This window comes from Chelonoidis abingdonii, chromosome 20, assembly GCF_003597395.2.
Source record: "Chelonoidis abingdonii isolate Lonesome George chromosome 20, CheloAbing_2.0, whole genome shotgun sequence".
NCBI lineage: Eukaryota > Metazoa > Chordata > Testudines > Testudinidae > Chelonoidis > Chelonoidis abingdonii.
Window position 1 is genome coordinate 1599537 of NC_133788.1, and position 15355 is coordinate 1614891.

Here is a 15355-nt window from a genome sequence, read left to right on the forward strand (position 1 = left end):
CCATACCCCCAAAATTCCGTAGTGAACGACTCCTTCTCTTTTGGGTAAGCAATATTATCAGTGGCTTGTATTCAGCGTGGATTAGTCTGTAATCCCTGACTGGGCAGCTTTTTTCCTAGAAACATTCCTTCTTGCACTCTACATTTACATTGAAGTTTCAGTCCTGCTTCTTTTGCTCCAGATATTGCTTGAGTTAATCTTATATCATGCTGTTAAAAGTTCTTCCCCATATTATTAGATCATCTATGTACATGTGCTGCCATCCATATCTTCAAAACTCTTTTGTGTTGCTCTGTGAAATGCCCCTGGATCTGAACATAATCCAAAAGGTAATCTTTTAAACCAGCAGCTGTGTTAAATGTACATAGCAATTGACTTTCCTGCTCTTAACGCTATTTGCCAAAATCCATTCAAAGCACTGAAAGAAGAAAAGTATTTTGCTCCTGACATTTGTCCAAATATTTCTTCCTGGTAAGTATTTTAAATGTTTCCTTTTAACACGCTCATTTAAGGCTTTTGGGTCTAAGCATAAAGGTAAGAATTCTTTTTTTTCCTGCTATTACTAATGGATTCACCCACTCAGTGGGTTCTCCCACTGTTTTAATTATATCTAAATTAACTATCCTTTCCTCTTCCTTTTGTACCCTGTCTCTTCAAATGAATAATATTGTTCTAGTTGCCTGTATAACTGGTTTCTTTGTTTCATTTAACTCTATTTTATACATTGTATCCAAGTCACCAATGCCAGGGAATAACTCTGTAAATTGATGTTCTATTTCCAGTGTTTCAGAACCCTGAACAGTCTGAATTTTACCAAATAGATTTAGTGCTAAACATGTTTCTAAAGCTGAAGTAGAAACTTAACTACTACAAATCTTATGCTTTCTAAATTGTCTTTAACTATGACCTGTAATTCACAAATACCCATAACAGGAATATTTTACTACTATAAGATTGTAAATTAATATGTATTTCTAACTACAGGTTTTACTTTTAGATATTTTATAACTTCTTCTGACATTACATTAGCTTGTGCACCTCTATCTATTACATATGAAATAAATATTCCATCAATAGACAGAGTAACTGTCCAACCCTCCTTGTAGTTCACAGAGTGACTCTGTTTCAAAATACCCAGAAAAAAAACTTTCTGCATATGTAATGTCAGCTCTGTATTCCTTATTCAGGAATTTTGAATGAAATGTATTTTTTCTGAGTTTTTCCAGACTTCTCCATTTACAGACGTTTGAAGAATGATTCTGTTTCTTGCATATATGACAGGTTTGACCATATGCTGGACATTGTTTACATTGGTGCTTCTTTCCACATCTAGAACATTTTTTCATACGTTCAAATGTTTTACCGTTAATACTTTCACTCAGTTTTTCTCCATAGTCTTGTTCTTTCCTTTTCCTTATTAAGTCTATATTCACATCACTCTGTTTTCTTTCTAAAAGGTGCAATCAGTGTTGATTAAGTTTATCAGTTTGGCAAATTCTCACTGCTTTTTCCAGATTTAGATCTGGCTTTTCTGACAGTCTTTATTTTTAACACTGATATTTTGATGGGCGTCACAATTTGATTTCCTATCATTGACTCAGATTGACCCTAGAAATTACATGTCCAACTTCTTATCTTTACATCTGTTAAAATTATTCAGAAGTCTCTTCCTCCATTTGGTTTCTCAGGTGGAACTGAAATCTTTCAAATGTTTCATTTCTTTCTGGTAAACAGTATTTTTTTAAAGAAAAACTCATGGCTAGCTTGTTCTCTAACATTAAGCTGAAATGAATTATGTAATGAAATTGCTTCAGTACCTGCAATACTCCAAAAGATGACAATCTTTTGTTCATCTTCCTAGTGAGCAGATCCCAGTGTCCTCAAAAATTAATCAAATTCTTGTTTAAACCTTTTCCAGTTTTCTGCAGCATTTCTGAACTTTTTTTTAAAAAAAAATATGGGTACGCTTAATCGATCCCTCTTATTTCATTCAAACCTAAGGTGTTTGTTCATGTGTTTTTCAATTCTTCCAATCCCTCCCCCCCCCGAGACCCCTATTCAAATCCCTTTCCCCCTGCTGGCAGAGGGGGGATTGAAGCTGTGTCACCCACATCACAGGCCAGTGCACTGACCCCTGGGCTAAAAGCTGTAAGGTAGCAGTGGCACCACCTCCTCCTCTGGCTGTTTTGTGGGGAGTGAGTCAGGTTCCTGTCTCATTCTCACAAGGAACCCCTTGGGCTGCATATCCCTGTTCAGGGACCACTAACCTCCCTGCAGCCCAGACTAGAGTGACCAGATAGCAAGTGTAAAAAATCGGGACACGGGGTGGGGGGTAATAGTTGCCTATATAAGAAAAAGTCCCTAAAATCAGGATTGTCTCTATAAAATCAGGACATTTGGTCACCCTAGCCTGGACTTAGACACCCACCTCTGAGAAAGGGCTGTGACTTAGGATACACCTCTCCCATTGGCTATCTCCACCTAGCATACTTTTGTGGTTTTTGTCCCTCACTCTCCGTGTGTTATACAGGAAGCCTGAGTGGGGGACGCAGGCTGAGTGGATGGCAGTGTGTTCCAGGGATTTTCAAGGCACTTACAATTCAGCGTGGCAATGCTTAGCACTCTTTGTGAATTCACCAAGGGCAAGTCATGCCTGACTAACCTAATTGCCTTCTATGATGAGATAACTGGCTCTGTGGATGACGGGAAAGCAGTGGATGTGTTATTCCTTGAGTGGCTATGCAGCAGTTCTGCAGAAAAGGACCTAGGGGTTACAGTGGATGAGACGCTGGATATGAGTCGACAGTGTGCCCTTGTTGCAAAGAAGGCTAACAGCATTTTGGGCTGTATAAGTAGGGGCACTGCCAGCAGATAGAGGGACGTGTTCATTCCCTCTGTTCGACATTGATGAGGCCTCACCTGGAGTACTGTATCCAGTTTTGGGCCCCACACTACAAGAAGGATGTGGAAAAATTGGAGAGAGTCCAGCAGCGGGCAACAAAAATGATTAGGGGGCTGGAGCACATGACTTACGAGGAGAGGCTGAGGGAACTGGGATTATTTAGTCTGCAGAAGAGAAGAATGAGGGGGGATTTGATAGCTGCTTTCAACTACCTGAAAGGGGGTTCCAAAGAGGATAGATCTAGACTGTTCTCAGTGGTAGCAGATGACAGAACAAGGAGTAAAGGTCTCAAGTTGCAGTGGGGGAGGTTTAGGTTGGATATTAGGAAAAACTTTTTCACGAGGAGGGTGGTGAAGCATTAGAATGGGTTCCCTAGGGAAGTGGTGGAACCTCCTTCCTTAGAGGTTTTAAAGGTCACGCTTAACAAAGCCCTGGCTGGGATGATTTAATTGGGGTTGGTCCTGCTTTGAGCAGGGGGTGGGACTAGATGACCTCCTGAGGTTCCTTCCAACCCTGATATTCTATGATTCTATGATCCAGACCTGACAGCTGTGTCCATTATGACAAGGGCTTTGAAACATGGGTGGCTTAGACTGGAGCAGTCATAAGGGCCTGTCCCAATGCTGTAAATGCTAAGGACTGGCATCCACTTGACATTTATTGCAGGTCAACTTGAGTTAGTCCACATTAAAGTGCCTGGCTCCAGCTCTGCTGAGAATCTAGTGGCGAGTTAGCACTTCAGAAGTGAGGTCGCCGTGGTGGGATGAGGTTACTCACAGCAAGAGAGCTGCTGCTGGATCCCCACCCTGAACCAATTGACAGGCATCTGCCCCATCCTCCTACTGCTAACCCATGAGCCTGGCCGACTCTGAGTCATCCTGTGCTTTTACCTGCTGTAGGAGCATCCTGACCACGTAACCTTCCCTTTACATGCTAGCATGCAGCCAGGTTGTCTTTTGTGTTTCCAGCTCTTGTGCAGTTCACCCCCCTCTCTCTCGTGCTCCTGGTTAACAGGCAGTCCTGCCCTGTGCTGCAGAGTGATCCTGGTTTGAGATCCATTGTCCTGTGGAGAAAGAAGCTTTGATCTGGCACATCTGAATACCAGCCCCCAAGCAAGTGAAGGACAGAGCTCATGGCGAGAATCCTCGCCAGCACCCGCCCCCCTCCCGGGAGAGGAGCTCGCGGTCGGTTATACACGTTGGCTGGAGGAGCAGGGAGGCAGCAGATATTAGTGCGGGGTGGGGGGGCAGGGGTGTTAATTGGTTGGTATGTTTGGAGAAACAGGCACATTAAGGACTCAGCCTGGGCTGTGGGATAGAAGACTGGTCCCCTTTGTGGAGAGCAGCTCCCCTAGCTGTGCCTGAGGGAGGATGGAGAGATTTCCAAGGGGGAAGAACAGGGAAATAATCTCCGTCTGTCTCCAGCCCAGCAGGTCTTTCCCACCTAAAATCCGCTCACCCCAGCCCGCCCTCCCAATCTCGCTTTTTTTTCCTTTCACATTTTCCAGTCCGGAGGAGAAGGGGAAAGTGGATGGGGTAGAGAATAGAGAATCCCTCCCTTGTCCAGAGGCAAGGAGACCCGTGACTTTGCTCAGCCCGGTGGGATGGGGCTGGTGTGTTCTCCCAGGCCTTTGGGACCACTGCCCATACCAACAGAGCAGCAGGAGGCCGCTGCACCAGGGCTGACTCCTTGAGGCAGGGCTTTGCTGCGTCGATACTGACTGCGTGTGTCTGTGACAGTCGGCGCTGGCAGGTGTGCAGGCTGATGGTTTGGTGTCGGTGGCTTTCCCGCTGCATGTCGCCACCTGGAGTCTGAGGAGTGGACGCTCGGGTATGCACCCGTGGGCCTCACCAGTCTGGACACAGCATTGGGTTCATGGCCTCCTCTCTGACCCTGGAACAGGAGCAGCTACTAAAACCAGAGTGTCCCATTCCTGCCATTTACAGGGTCTGCTGCATCCTCCCTGGAGTCTGAGATGACACCCCCAGGTGGCCCTTACCAGGGAGCACAGGAATCCACTCCAGTCTTTCTCCTAATCCCTAGCACTGTGTCTGCCTGGCACCTAGCCCAGCGAGCATCTGTCACCAGGGATGGCCATGAAAACAGCAGGCTGGAACTCAGGGCCCAGCGGGGAAGGGTTCCAGCTCCTCCCCCTCCTGCCTCCTCCCCCATTCTCCTCTCTCATCAATGCCATCTCCATAAACAAAGGGGGAGTGGGACTGGGGTGGTGGCAGAGGAGTCAGTGAAAGGGAAAGAGTCCGCTGGTGAAACCCCACCCCTGCGTGAGTGAGCAGCACTGAGGTAATGCAGCCCAGCCCTGGCTCCACTCACTCATATAAGGCAGCCACCGACACAGGTGCACTCAGGAGTGAGCGGATCCTCTGGAGCTTACACAGACAGCGACAGGTGCCCGCAGGTGCTGCCAGCTAAGGAGTCCCGCTCCCTTTCTGCCGTTGCCTTGAAAGTACCTAGGGTGTGGCAACATGTCGATGGGGCTGGAGATCGGTGGGGTGGCCCTGTCGGTGATGGGCTGGGTGGGCACCATCCTGTGCTGTGCCCTGCCCATGTGGAGGGTGACGGCCTTCATCGGGAGCAACATCGTGACAGCCCAGACCATCTGGGAGGGGCTATGGATGAACTGTGTGGTGCAGAGCACAGGCCAGATGCAGTGCAAGGTCTACGACTCCATGCTGGCGCTGCCCCAGGACCTGCAGGCGGCTCGCGCCCTGGTGGTGATCGCCATCGTGCTGGCCATCCTGGGGCTCATGGTTGCCCTCATCGGAGCGCAGTGCACCAGGTGCGTGGAAGATGAGACCACCAAGGCCAAGATCACCATTGTGTCTGGGGTGATCTTCTTGCTGGCTGGGATCATGACCCTCATCCCCGTGTGCTGGTCGGCCAACACCATCATCCGTGACTTCTACAATCCTGTGGTGTTAGAGCCACAGAAGCGGGAGCTGGGAGCCTCCCTCTACATAGGCTGGGCAGCTGCAGCACTACAGCTGTTTGGGGGGGCTCTGCTCTGCTGCTCTTGCCCCCCCAAGGATGATAAATACGCTCCAGGCAAGGTGGCTTACTCTGCTCCCCGATCCACCGGGCCCAGCTATGACAAGAGGAACTACGTGTGAGGAAGGCAGCCCAGCACCCCTCCTGCCTGTCCTGATCCATTCATCAGACTGCTCCTGACTTCACTGCCTCCCCCGCTGCTCTCTGTAGCCCTTAGGACACCTGGGGAACACAGCCACCCCTTGCCACCCCAAGGACAATGGTTGGCTGGCTGCTCACCAGACTGATTGTCATTTCAAGGGCTGGGTAGAGGAGGAACTGCTCCATCTCCCTCAGGGCTGCTGGCGAGGGGAAGCAAGACCCTGATAAGACTCTTCTTTCTGTTTGTAGATACTTTGTCTTTGATCTATTGCACCCCAGCTCTGAGACACCCTCATCCCCACTGGCTGGAGAAACCCTACTGGGCTCCGTTCCTCTTTCAAACCCAACAGATTCCTCCAGCTGGCTCAGCTGGCACCCTGGCAAACAGTCTGCCTGAAAGTCAGGCCCCAGGGCAGGGAGGGGCAGAAGGTAACTTAGGGTGAAAAGGCATTTGTGCTGAATGTGCCAGCAGCCTCTCCCAGCTGGCACTGGCTATGCCCTGGCTGTTAGGACCCCCTCCTTTTCCCTACCTCCCAGGAGTTTTCTCTGAGGCATGGGTGGAAGCACCCCGCCCCCCGCCCTGTCCTTTCTGTGAGGGATAGAGCAGAGGGGAGACCCCACATCGTTCAGAGCAGAGTTGGGAGAGGGCAGAGAGAGCAGAGGAGGGCGGTGGGCTCCATGCCCTGCCCCCAAAGGGCTCTGAGCTCTCTCCCGAGTCATCTCTGACTTACGCCCCACTGCTCTGCGCTGGCCATTGGGAGAGGCGGGGAACATGCAGGGCAGGTGCCAGGCGCTCACCTACCCACCAAGGAGAGAGCTAAACAAGCCATATCTTAGCAGTCTAAGCCAAGGCTGGAGAATGGGGGTGGCTCGTGGCAACGGGGGGAGAAATCTGGCAGAGGTGTGGAGAGAGTCCTGGGCAGGGAATGGGGGGACCCTTCTGCCAGTGAAGCGCTCTGGGTCCATACTGAGCTGGGTGTGCCCATCTGCGGGTTTCATGGCTGTGTAAATACAAACGGTTTATTGTATCTAGGAGAGATTTTTCACCATGATTTGATTTGTGAAGGAAGCTATTGCTGGGACACGCTGCCTCCTAGCACCCACCTGCACGGCTGGGACTTATCCTAGGCCATGGAACAGTAGCTGATCTTTTGGTCTCATGGAACAGTTGATCCTTCTGGGGTGGCTTCTGTGGGAATGAGGGAAATGAACAGCCCTCCCTTGCCATGGTGGGAAAGCAGGCCAGCAGACACTGGGGCGGAGGCGTGCAGGGCGATCGTCTCTCTGAGCACCCGCCTGCCCGCGCTGGACAGGCTGTGCCCTGTTACACGCTTAGGCAGTCACGCTTCCACTGCTTTGTACTGAGTTACATTTTTCAATAAAGTTGTCCAGTTCCAGTAACAGCTGAGTGACATGTCCTTCTCCGGCGTATGAAGCAATGTGCTAGAAATCAGCTTTCCCTCCTCTGGCTGCAGGCTGCAGCCCTGGCTCGAGCTTCTGTCTGGAAGGGCAAGGGTGAACCAGAGAGCTCAGGTGAAAGAGACTTGCCAGGTTACTTTTCAGTAAGCCCTCCCCTCTCCCATGGGTTCATGCTGCAAGCTCCCTCTCCACTACCTCCCCAGGCTAGGGCTGAACAGCGGGCCCAGGGGTTTACCTTTCCCCAGGTCCCACCATCCCAATGAGTGACAGAGTGGGGTCCCATTCCAATGCGGGGGTTCTCTCCCCATGCCCTGGGGAGATGCCCAGACACTCTTGCTGCCATGACCTGATGGGTTAACAGACATTGGAGCAGCAGCTCAGGTTCTGCTCTGTTTACTTTCCCTGCCAAGTATAGTTCAAAGTGTATTTCTTGGCTTGCCTAGGTGGGGACAGGTCTCTTCCCTGTATGGGGGAAGGGCAGGATTGAGCAAGCTGTTATTTGCATTAGCCTGTTGCCAGCAGAACAGTGTGCGTGAGATGGACAGGCCACACCCTCCTGCCCTCCACACTTCACTAGACAGGCAAACACACACGCCAAGGGTGAGCTCCCCCGGCCTGTGTGGGGAGCATGGAGCTCTGCAAAGGCCCAGCCTGGGCTCCTATGTCACAAGGGGTGGCAGTGCCCAGTACAGTGACTAAGATTGAGGGGTTCCTGCTCCCCACCCCCTTTCCTCCATGAGGACATCCAGCTTGTCCCGCTCTGTAATCTACCGGAGCTCTTGTAGCTGGGGAAGTGGCTCTACCGCAGTGCAGCTTTCCGAATGGAGCTGCTCATGGAGACTCGCCTCCATCCCACACCTGCCACCTCCTCACACCTCAGGAGCCACAGAAACTATTTCGGCAGGTGCGGAGATCAGGCCCTGACTGGCTATGTCCTTCACCCCATGTTACCAAGTAGATGTCCCACCCAGGAAGTGACCCTCCTTTGCAAGGCCATGAGAGAGTCCTTCGCGGGGCAGGGGAGCAGTTCAGAGCTCTGCACTCTCTGGGGATCGGACAGAGATGAGCCCTGCTGCCCACCACACTCTAACGGATCTGGCACCCACCTGGCTCTGCTCTCCACAGTACCTGGTAGGTCTGCCCGCCTGACCGGCTCGTTCTCCTAGATAATCAGAAACAAAAATGCTCGTTTAGGACAAACTGACCTGGTATGTGACTTGCTGGCTTGAGCTGCACACTGACCAGGTGGAGTCAGTAATCGGCTGGGTCCTCGGCCTAGGAGAGGCAGTGTTCTTCGCCTGACCCCTCAGGGCCATTCCATACCCTGGCGGCTGCAATTGTGGGCCCAGCACCGCCTTGGCCCTTGCAGTGAACACAAAAGAGACAATTCAGGTGGCGTGCCAGGGGCAGACCCAGACCCACTAGCTTTCCAGCCACAACTCTGCCACTGCCCTTTTTAACTTTCTGCTGAGGGCCACAGGGCTCGTCCTCTCCCAGAGAAAACTCAGGACACCTATGTCTAAAGCATGGACCTCACTTGCTCATCTCCTGATCTCATGGTTCAGCCTGGGCCCTGGACACCATAAATATTAACTCCCATATGGGGCATACAAGACCCTGCCCTCAGACCCCACCTCACTGGCGGCTGGTGTCCCTCCTGACCACACACACCCTTGCAGTATGTGAGAGCTGACACCAGAGACCCATCCAGCCAAACACACCATGGAGACTCAGCACCACAGACATCCTTGCAAGAGGAGACAGAGACCCCCAGGGCTTGACACAGGCTGGAAGGGCGAGTACATGAGTACAGCAAAAGTGCAGATTATTGTAATCCATGTGCACCAGAGAGTCAAGAGGCCTTGCACCATTAAGAGGCATGTAAGCAAAGGTGAAAGACAGGTGGAGTTAGGGATGGAATTTACCTGGGTTTTCCCAGACTTCCTGGTGAAATTGTTGCAAATTAAGTCTCTTTACACCCTTAGGGTATGTGTACATTGCAATCAACTGTGTGAGTGCACCTGGTGGGCATGTCTATGCTAGCTTTCATCTAGCTAGCCCGGCTACAGATAGCAATGTAGACGTGGCAGCACAGCCCCTGGTGCTTGCTAGGAACAGGAGCACGTAACTAGAGTTCCAGGTGGGTTTGTTCAGCCCTGAGGCCTGCACCACTGGATCATCACTGCTGTTTCAGTCATGCTAGCTAGATGACTTAGGCACTTAAGCCCCAGATATAAATCCTATTTTTAGGCACCACTGCGAACCACAAACCTCCACTCAGCTGCCCCTAACCGTCCACAGGCACCTAAATTCATGCGGCACCTCCGTTTTCAGAGGAAAGCTGCCTCGATGCCTGTATTTCTGCCTCTGGGTATGCACTCTGCTGCCTCCCTCTAGGCAGCAGGACCCTCACCAGAGAAGACAAGCAGGAGCACTGATGCCCATCTTGCTACACTGCAATCAGAGGCAGAAATGAACTAGCTTTAATCCAGCAAGCACAGCTCTGGTCAGGACCCATTCAAAATCCAGCTGGAGGAACAGGAGCTGCCTTCCCCAGTATGTTTAGCCCAATGCTTAGAGCAGGGGTGGCCAACTTGAGCCTGAGAAGGAGCCAGAATTTACCAATGTACATTGCCAAAGAGCCACAGTAATACGTCAGCAGCCCCCCACCTCATCAGCTCCCCATCCTGCCTCCCAGCACTCCCTGCTGATCAGAGCCTCCCCCTCCCTCCCCATCAGCTGTTTTGTGGCATGCAGGAGGCTTGGGGTGGGGAGGGCGAGGTCCAGGGCATAGCAGGCTCAGGGGAGGGGGCGGGAAGGGGTGGAGTGGGGGCAGGGCCTGTGGCAGAGCCAGGGGTTGAGCAGTGAGCACGCCCTGGCCAGTGCCGGGTTTACAATGGTGCCAGTGGCTCCATGGAGCTGGGCCCATGCTCAGAAGGGGCCCCGGTCTGCTCCTCTTGCACTGTGCCCTGAGACCCCGCTGGCTCCCCCCGCCTACCACTTGCTCCTCTCGGCCTGCCCCCCGCCTGGCTGAGGGCTCCTCTCCACCCCCGACCTCTCCGCCCCTGCTCCTCTCAGCCCCCCTGGCTGGACCCCAGTGCACCTCAGCTCTGGGCAGTCTCTGCTTCCCACCACCCTGAGGGGTCCACCTGTCTCCCGAGCTGAGCCACCTGGGACTGGTGCAGAAGCCTGACCAGTCCGCCAGGTGTGTGTGGGGGGACAGCTGCGCAGAGCTTGGCTGGTCCCTCCAGGCAAAGTGGGCCTGAAGGGAGCCCAGCTGGGGCAGGTCCTGGCCTGGGGGATCGTTGCCACCCCAAGAACCGGCGTGATTTCCGGCTCTGGGACGCGTCGGCTGCGCTTGCCGAGCTCCGCCCAGCGAACAGTTGTGCTCAGCAGGGCTGGTGAGGCGGCTGGGAGGCAGGCGGAGCCAGGCGCCAGGGTTTTGGCGACCTAGGCGCAGGGCTGACTCTAGCATTTTGCCACCCCAAGCAGCGCGGCACGCCACGGGGGGTGCTCTGCCGCTCGCCGTCCCGCGCTCCTGGGACCTGCCGCAGGTGTGTCTGCAGATGCTCCACCGGAGCCACAGGACCAGCGGACCCCACAGGAACGCCTGTGGGAGTCCACCGAAAGCCACCCTGGCACCTCACCGCGCTCCCGGTCGAGCTGCCCTGCCTAGGCGTAGGTCCCTTCCCAGCTCCCATCGCTGAATTCTCGGCGGAGGGGTCCTCCGACTCCTGCGTCTGTCGGGGTCACTTCAGAGGCGGGTCCCAGAGCGAGAGAACGACCCGCCGCCAGAACTCGCCTCCGAGGGTGGGAAAATGCCACCCCCCCCAATCTCTGGCACCTAGTCGCCTAAATGGAAGCGCCAGCCCTAGGCAGGGCTTGGGGAGTGGGTCTGTGGGCAGCCTGAGGGGTGCTGAAGGGGCCAGGGGAAGATGTGTGTGTGTTGGGGCACTAGAAAGTGGGGGTTCGAAGGGTGGTGCTGTCGCCCTGTTGGTGGGGCGGCTGGCAGGGGTGATGTTGTGCAGGGCACTGCTGCATTGTGTGGGATGTGACTCGGGGCGCTTGGCATAGTTGATCCGGAGGGGTTTGCCACATGAGTCGGGGGTTGTTTGGGCGGGGCGGCTCTGTGTCGGCAGCAATAGGCCCCACCCCAGAGGGGAAGGGCAGGCTGGCAGCACTGGGCTGGCAGCCTATGCGTCTGGCACTGGCTGGTTTGTAAAATTAGTGTCCTCACACTTGATGACGGAAAGAGGCCCATGATCCCGGCTGGCCCTCGGGATGCTGTCCATCATCTTGCCCCTGGCTGGCCCCTCGCTCTGCGGGACTGACCTCCCTGCACCACGCTCCATTGCCTCTGGCTGGCCCCTCACTCTGGGGACTGACCTCCCTGCACCACGCTCCATTGCCTCTGGCTGGCCCCTCACTCTGGGGACTGACCTCCCTGCACCACGCTCCATTGCCTCTGGCTGGCCCCTCACTCTGGGGACTGACCTCCCTGCACCACGCTCCATTGCCTCTGGCTGGCCCCTCACTCTGGGGACTGACCTCCCTGCACCACGCTCCATTGCCTCTGGCTGGCCCCTCACTCTGGGGACTGACCTCCCTGCACCACGCTCCATTGCCTCTGGCTGGCCCCTCGCTCTGGGGAGTGACCTCCCCGCACCACACTCCATTGCCTCTGGCTGGCCCCTCACTCTGGGAACTGACCTCCACGCTCCATGCTCCATTGACTCCATGGAGGCCCACAAATATGTTTGGCGTCGGGCCCACAAAAGGTTAATCCGGCTCTGCCCCCGGCACATTGGAAAGTTGGCGCCTGTAGCTCCAGCCCTGAAGTCGGTGCCCATACAAGGAGCCACATACTAACTTCTGAAGAGCCGCGTATGGCTCCAGAGCCACAGGTTGGCCACCCCTGGCTTAGAGCACTCTGGGATGTCAATTCTCTCCCTGCCTGATGGGGAACCTGGGTCTCCTACCCCTCAGGAGAGTGCGCTAATCCCCAGGCTGGCATACTGGGATGCGGGGTTCCAGCAGTCTCTCCTGTTGGAGTTTTTCCACTTTGGATAAATAATCACTGGAGTAGGGGGGGAAAGCCTGGGTCTCCTGCCTCCTAGGAAGCTGCCCAAACCACCAGGCTACAGAGTCCTTCTCTCACTCACTGGCCCAATGATTAGTCAGTAATTTATCCACAGCAGAACAGCTTCATCAGCAAAGACTGAGGAAGGCCCATGTCAGACTGCCCCAGAGCCCTGTGGTTAGAGCAGGAGTCAGCAACCTTTCAGAAGCAGTGTGCCGAGTCTTGATTTTTTCACTCTAATTTAAGGTTTCGCCTGCCAGTAATAAATGTTAACTTTTTAGAAGGTCTCTTTCTGTAAGTCTGTAATATATAACTAAACTATTGTTGTATGTAAAGTAAATAGGTTTTTAAAATGTTTAAGAAGCTTCATTTAAAATTAAATTAAAATGCAGAGCCCCCTGGACCCAGGCAGTTTGAGTGCCACTGAAAATCAGCTTGCGTGCCATAGGTTGCCTATCTCTGGGTTAGAGCATGCTGCTGAGAGGTGGGAAATCTCTGTTCGTTGTTTCTCCTCATCAGGCAGAGGGGGGATTTGAGAACTTGAGTCTCCCACATCCTGGGGGAGCGCTCTAGCCATGCGGTCACAAGCTACAAGGGAGGGGGCAGCAGGCCCTCCTGTGAAAATCAGCTGAGACACCAGCTCCAGGAAAGGGGTTCATCGCTGTGCACTGTCAGCAGAGCTAGGGCCTCCCAACTCCCTATGCAGAGCAGGGTTTAGGACACACCCCTCTCACCAGCATCTGCTATTGGGCAGCTTAGGCAGCTCCTTTCCTAATGTGCTGGCTTCTGTGGATCCCATTCTCAGGTGCCTCTTTCTCCCCATGCACTGTCTGGGCCTACGGGCCCGACCCAGGCTTTGTGGATCACTGTGATTTTCTAGGCGCCGTGGCTTCCTGGAGCTAGCTTTGCCCAAGGCAGCTGGGGTACGTCTACACATCTTGCAATCACATCTCTGAATGCACTGTAGACACACTACTGCTCTCTGGCCCAAAGGCTAGTTAAGTGTTTATCCAAAATAGAGATTCCAAGAACCCTACGTTGGACTAGCCCAAAGTCCAGTGATTGGTGCCCTCTCCTGGGAGGTGGGAGCCCCAGGGGTCTCCTTTCTCCATATCAGACAAGGGGAGAATTACAGCTGGGTTTCCCACAGCCCATTGGGCTAACGGTTATAAAGGCCCCATGCGGATAGGCGAGATAGACAGGCAAACGAACACCTATCTTCACCTGCTTTGAGGATTCTGCTGGGGCTTAAGCATGAGCTAGGTGTCGGGAGGCCTAGCAGGAGGCACGCATGTGCCCAGAAACAGAACCAGGGGATTTTTACAGTGAAAATTTAGCCATTGAGGGATTTCAGGTGCCTCCAGGACTAGGGTTTGAGGAACCCAGTGGCACCTAAATTTCTGAGGCCCAGATCCTCAAAGGTGCACAGGCACTGCTTGGCTCAGCACTGCAACACGGCCGCCTGCTGCCCAGTGGAACCCTCAGCCCCAGGCTAGGGGTCCAGGCCCAGATCCACAAAAGAACATAGGCACCTAATGCCCCATTCAGGAGCAGAGATTCTGGTCGGGGGGTGACCCTCACAGAGGGCTAGAGACACAGATATGGCAAGAGAGCTAGGCCCAATGAGGGGAGGTGCAGAGACCCAAGGCGCAGAACTGGGCACCAGAATCCTGTTCCACCCAAGGTGGACTTGGGGAAGAAGGTAGACTCCACTTGGTGTCTGTTGTGCAAGGGGAGGGCCCAGGAGTATCTCCTGTTCAACATACTGCAATGTGTGCATGCTCCTCCATGCACATCACAAACCCTGAGTAAATCTCACAGCCCCCAAAACGGAGGTGTTACTCAGACATGCCAGGCAGATCTATTACCCCTGTGTCTGACCAACTTCTCAACCGGTCATCAAAGGGGGTCATACAGCGTCTCTGCCAAAAGCTAAGAACTAGCTGGTTGCCATGGTTATTGCACGACAGTAGTATGGAAAATAGTTTAGCAGATGTCAAATGTAGGGGGGAGGGATAGCTCAGTGGTTTGAGCATTGGCCTGCTAAACCCAGGGTTGAGAGTTCAATCGCAGGGGGATTTAATTGGGGATGGCCCTGCTTTGAGCAGGGGGTTGGACTAGATGATCTCCTGAGGTCCCTTCCAACCCTGATATTCTACAGTTAGGCTGCACAACTGTTGAAGTGAGACTTGGCACTTGGGGCAAGGCAGGGTCTCAGGTCTAGCTCGATCACCACTGGGAATGGTGAACATCTATGGAGAGAGCACAAATAGCCTGTAACCGCAGAAGAGCGAAGGAAATAGCACAAGTTGTTATGCCAAGGAGAAAGTTAGCAAGGGTGCCTCATGAAAGTTGGATCCCAGCTCTCTGAACTGGACAACCACTGCAAGGACTGACCATTGGGAGAGATATACCTTGTTAGACAGGAAAGTCACTTGTTAATAAGCATAGGATGTAGATGGTGTTGTATTTTAATTGGAACCTTAGGTTTCCAAACCCTTGATTTTGAACCTCTGTTTGAAGCTCTGTTAATTAAACTTCAATTTGGTTTTATTATAGAGCTGTACAAGTGCCATGTGCTAAGGACAGTACTGAACTGAGGTGAAACCAGTCAGCTGGGTGCACTGCTTCCACAGAGGCAGCAGATGGGTGCATATTAAGGGTGCCCAAAATACAAGGGACTGAACGCACGAATAGCACAAAGTGAGGTGCGTAAACTGCTTGTTACTTAAGAGAATACGCAAAACTGAGGAGGCTAGTTCAATGGAAATTAAAAGGAACAGTCACAAGGGTGAAATGACTGCAAG

General features: G+C 53.0%; 1 protein-coding gene across 1 annotated transcript; it reads left to right on the forward strand.

Moving 5' to 3' along the window:
• Nucleotides 1-4430: 4430 nt before the first annotated feature.
• Nucleotides 4431-6603, forward strand: LOC116818726 (claudin-3-like). The gene has a single exon (XM_032769904.2). It carries the CDS (start codon nt 5386-5388, stop codon nt 6028-6030), a length of 645 nt encoding a protein of 214 aa, XP_032625795.1. The 5' UTR covers nt 4431-5385; the 3' UTR covers nt 6031-6603.
• Nucleotides 6604-15355: the final 8752 nt, after the last annotated feature.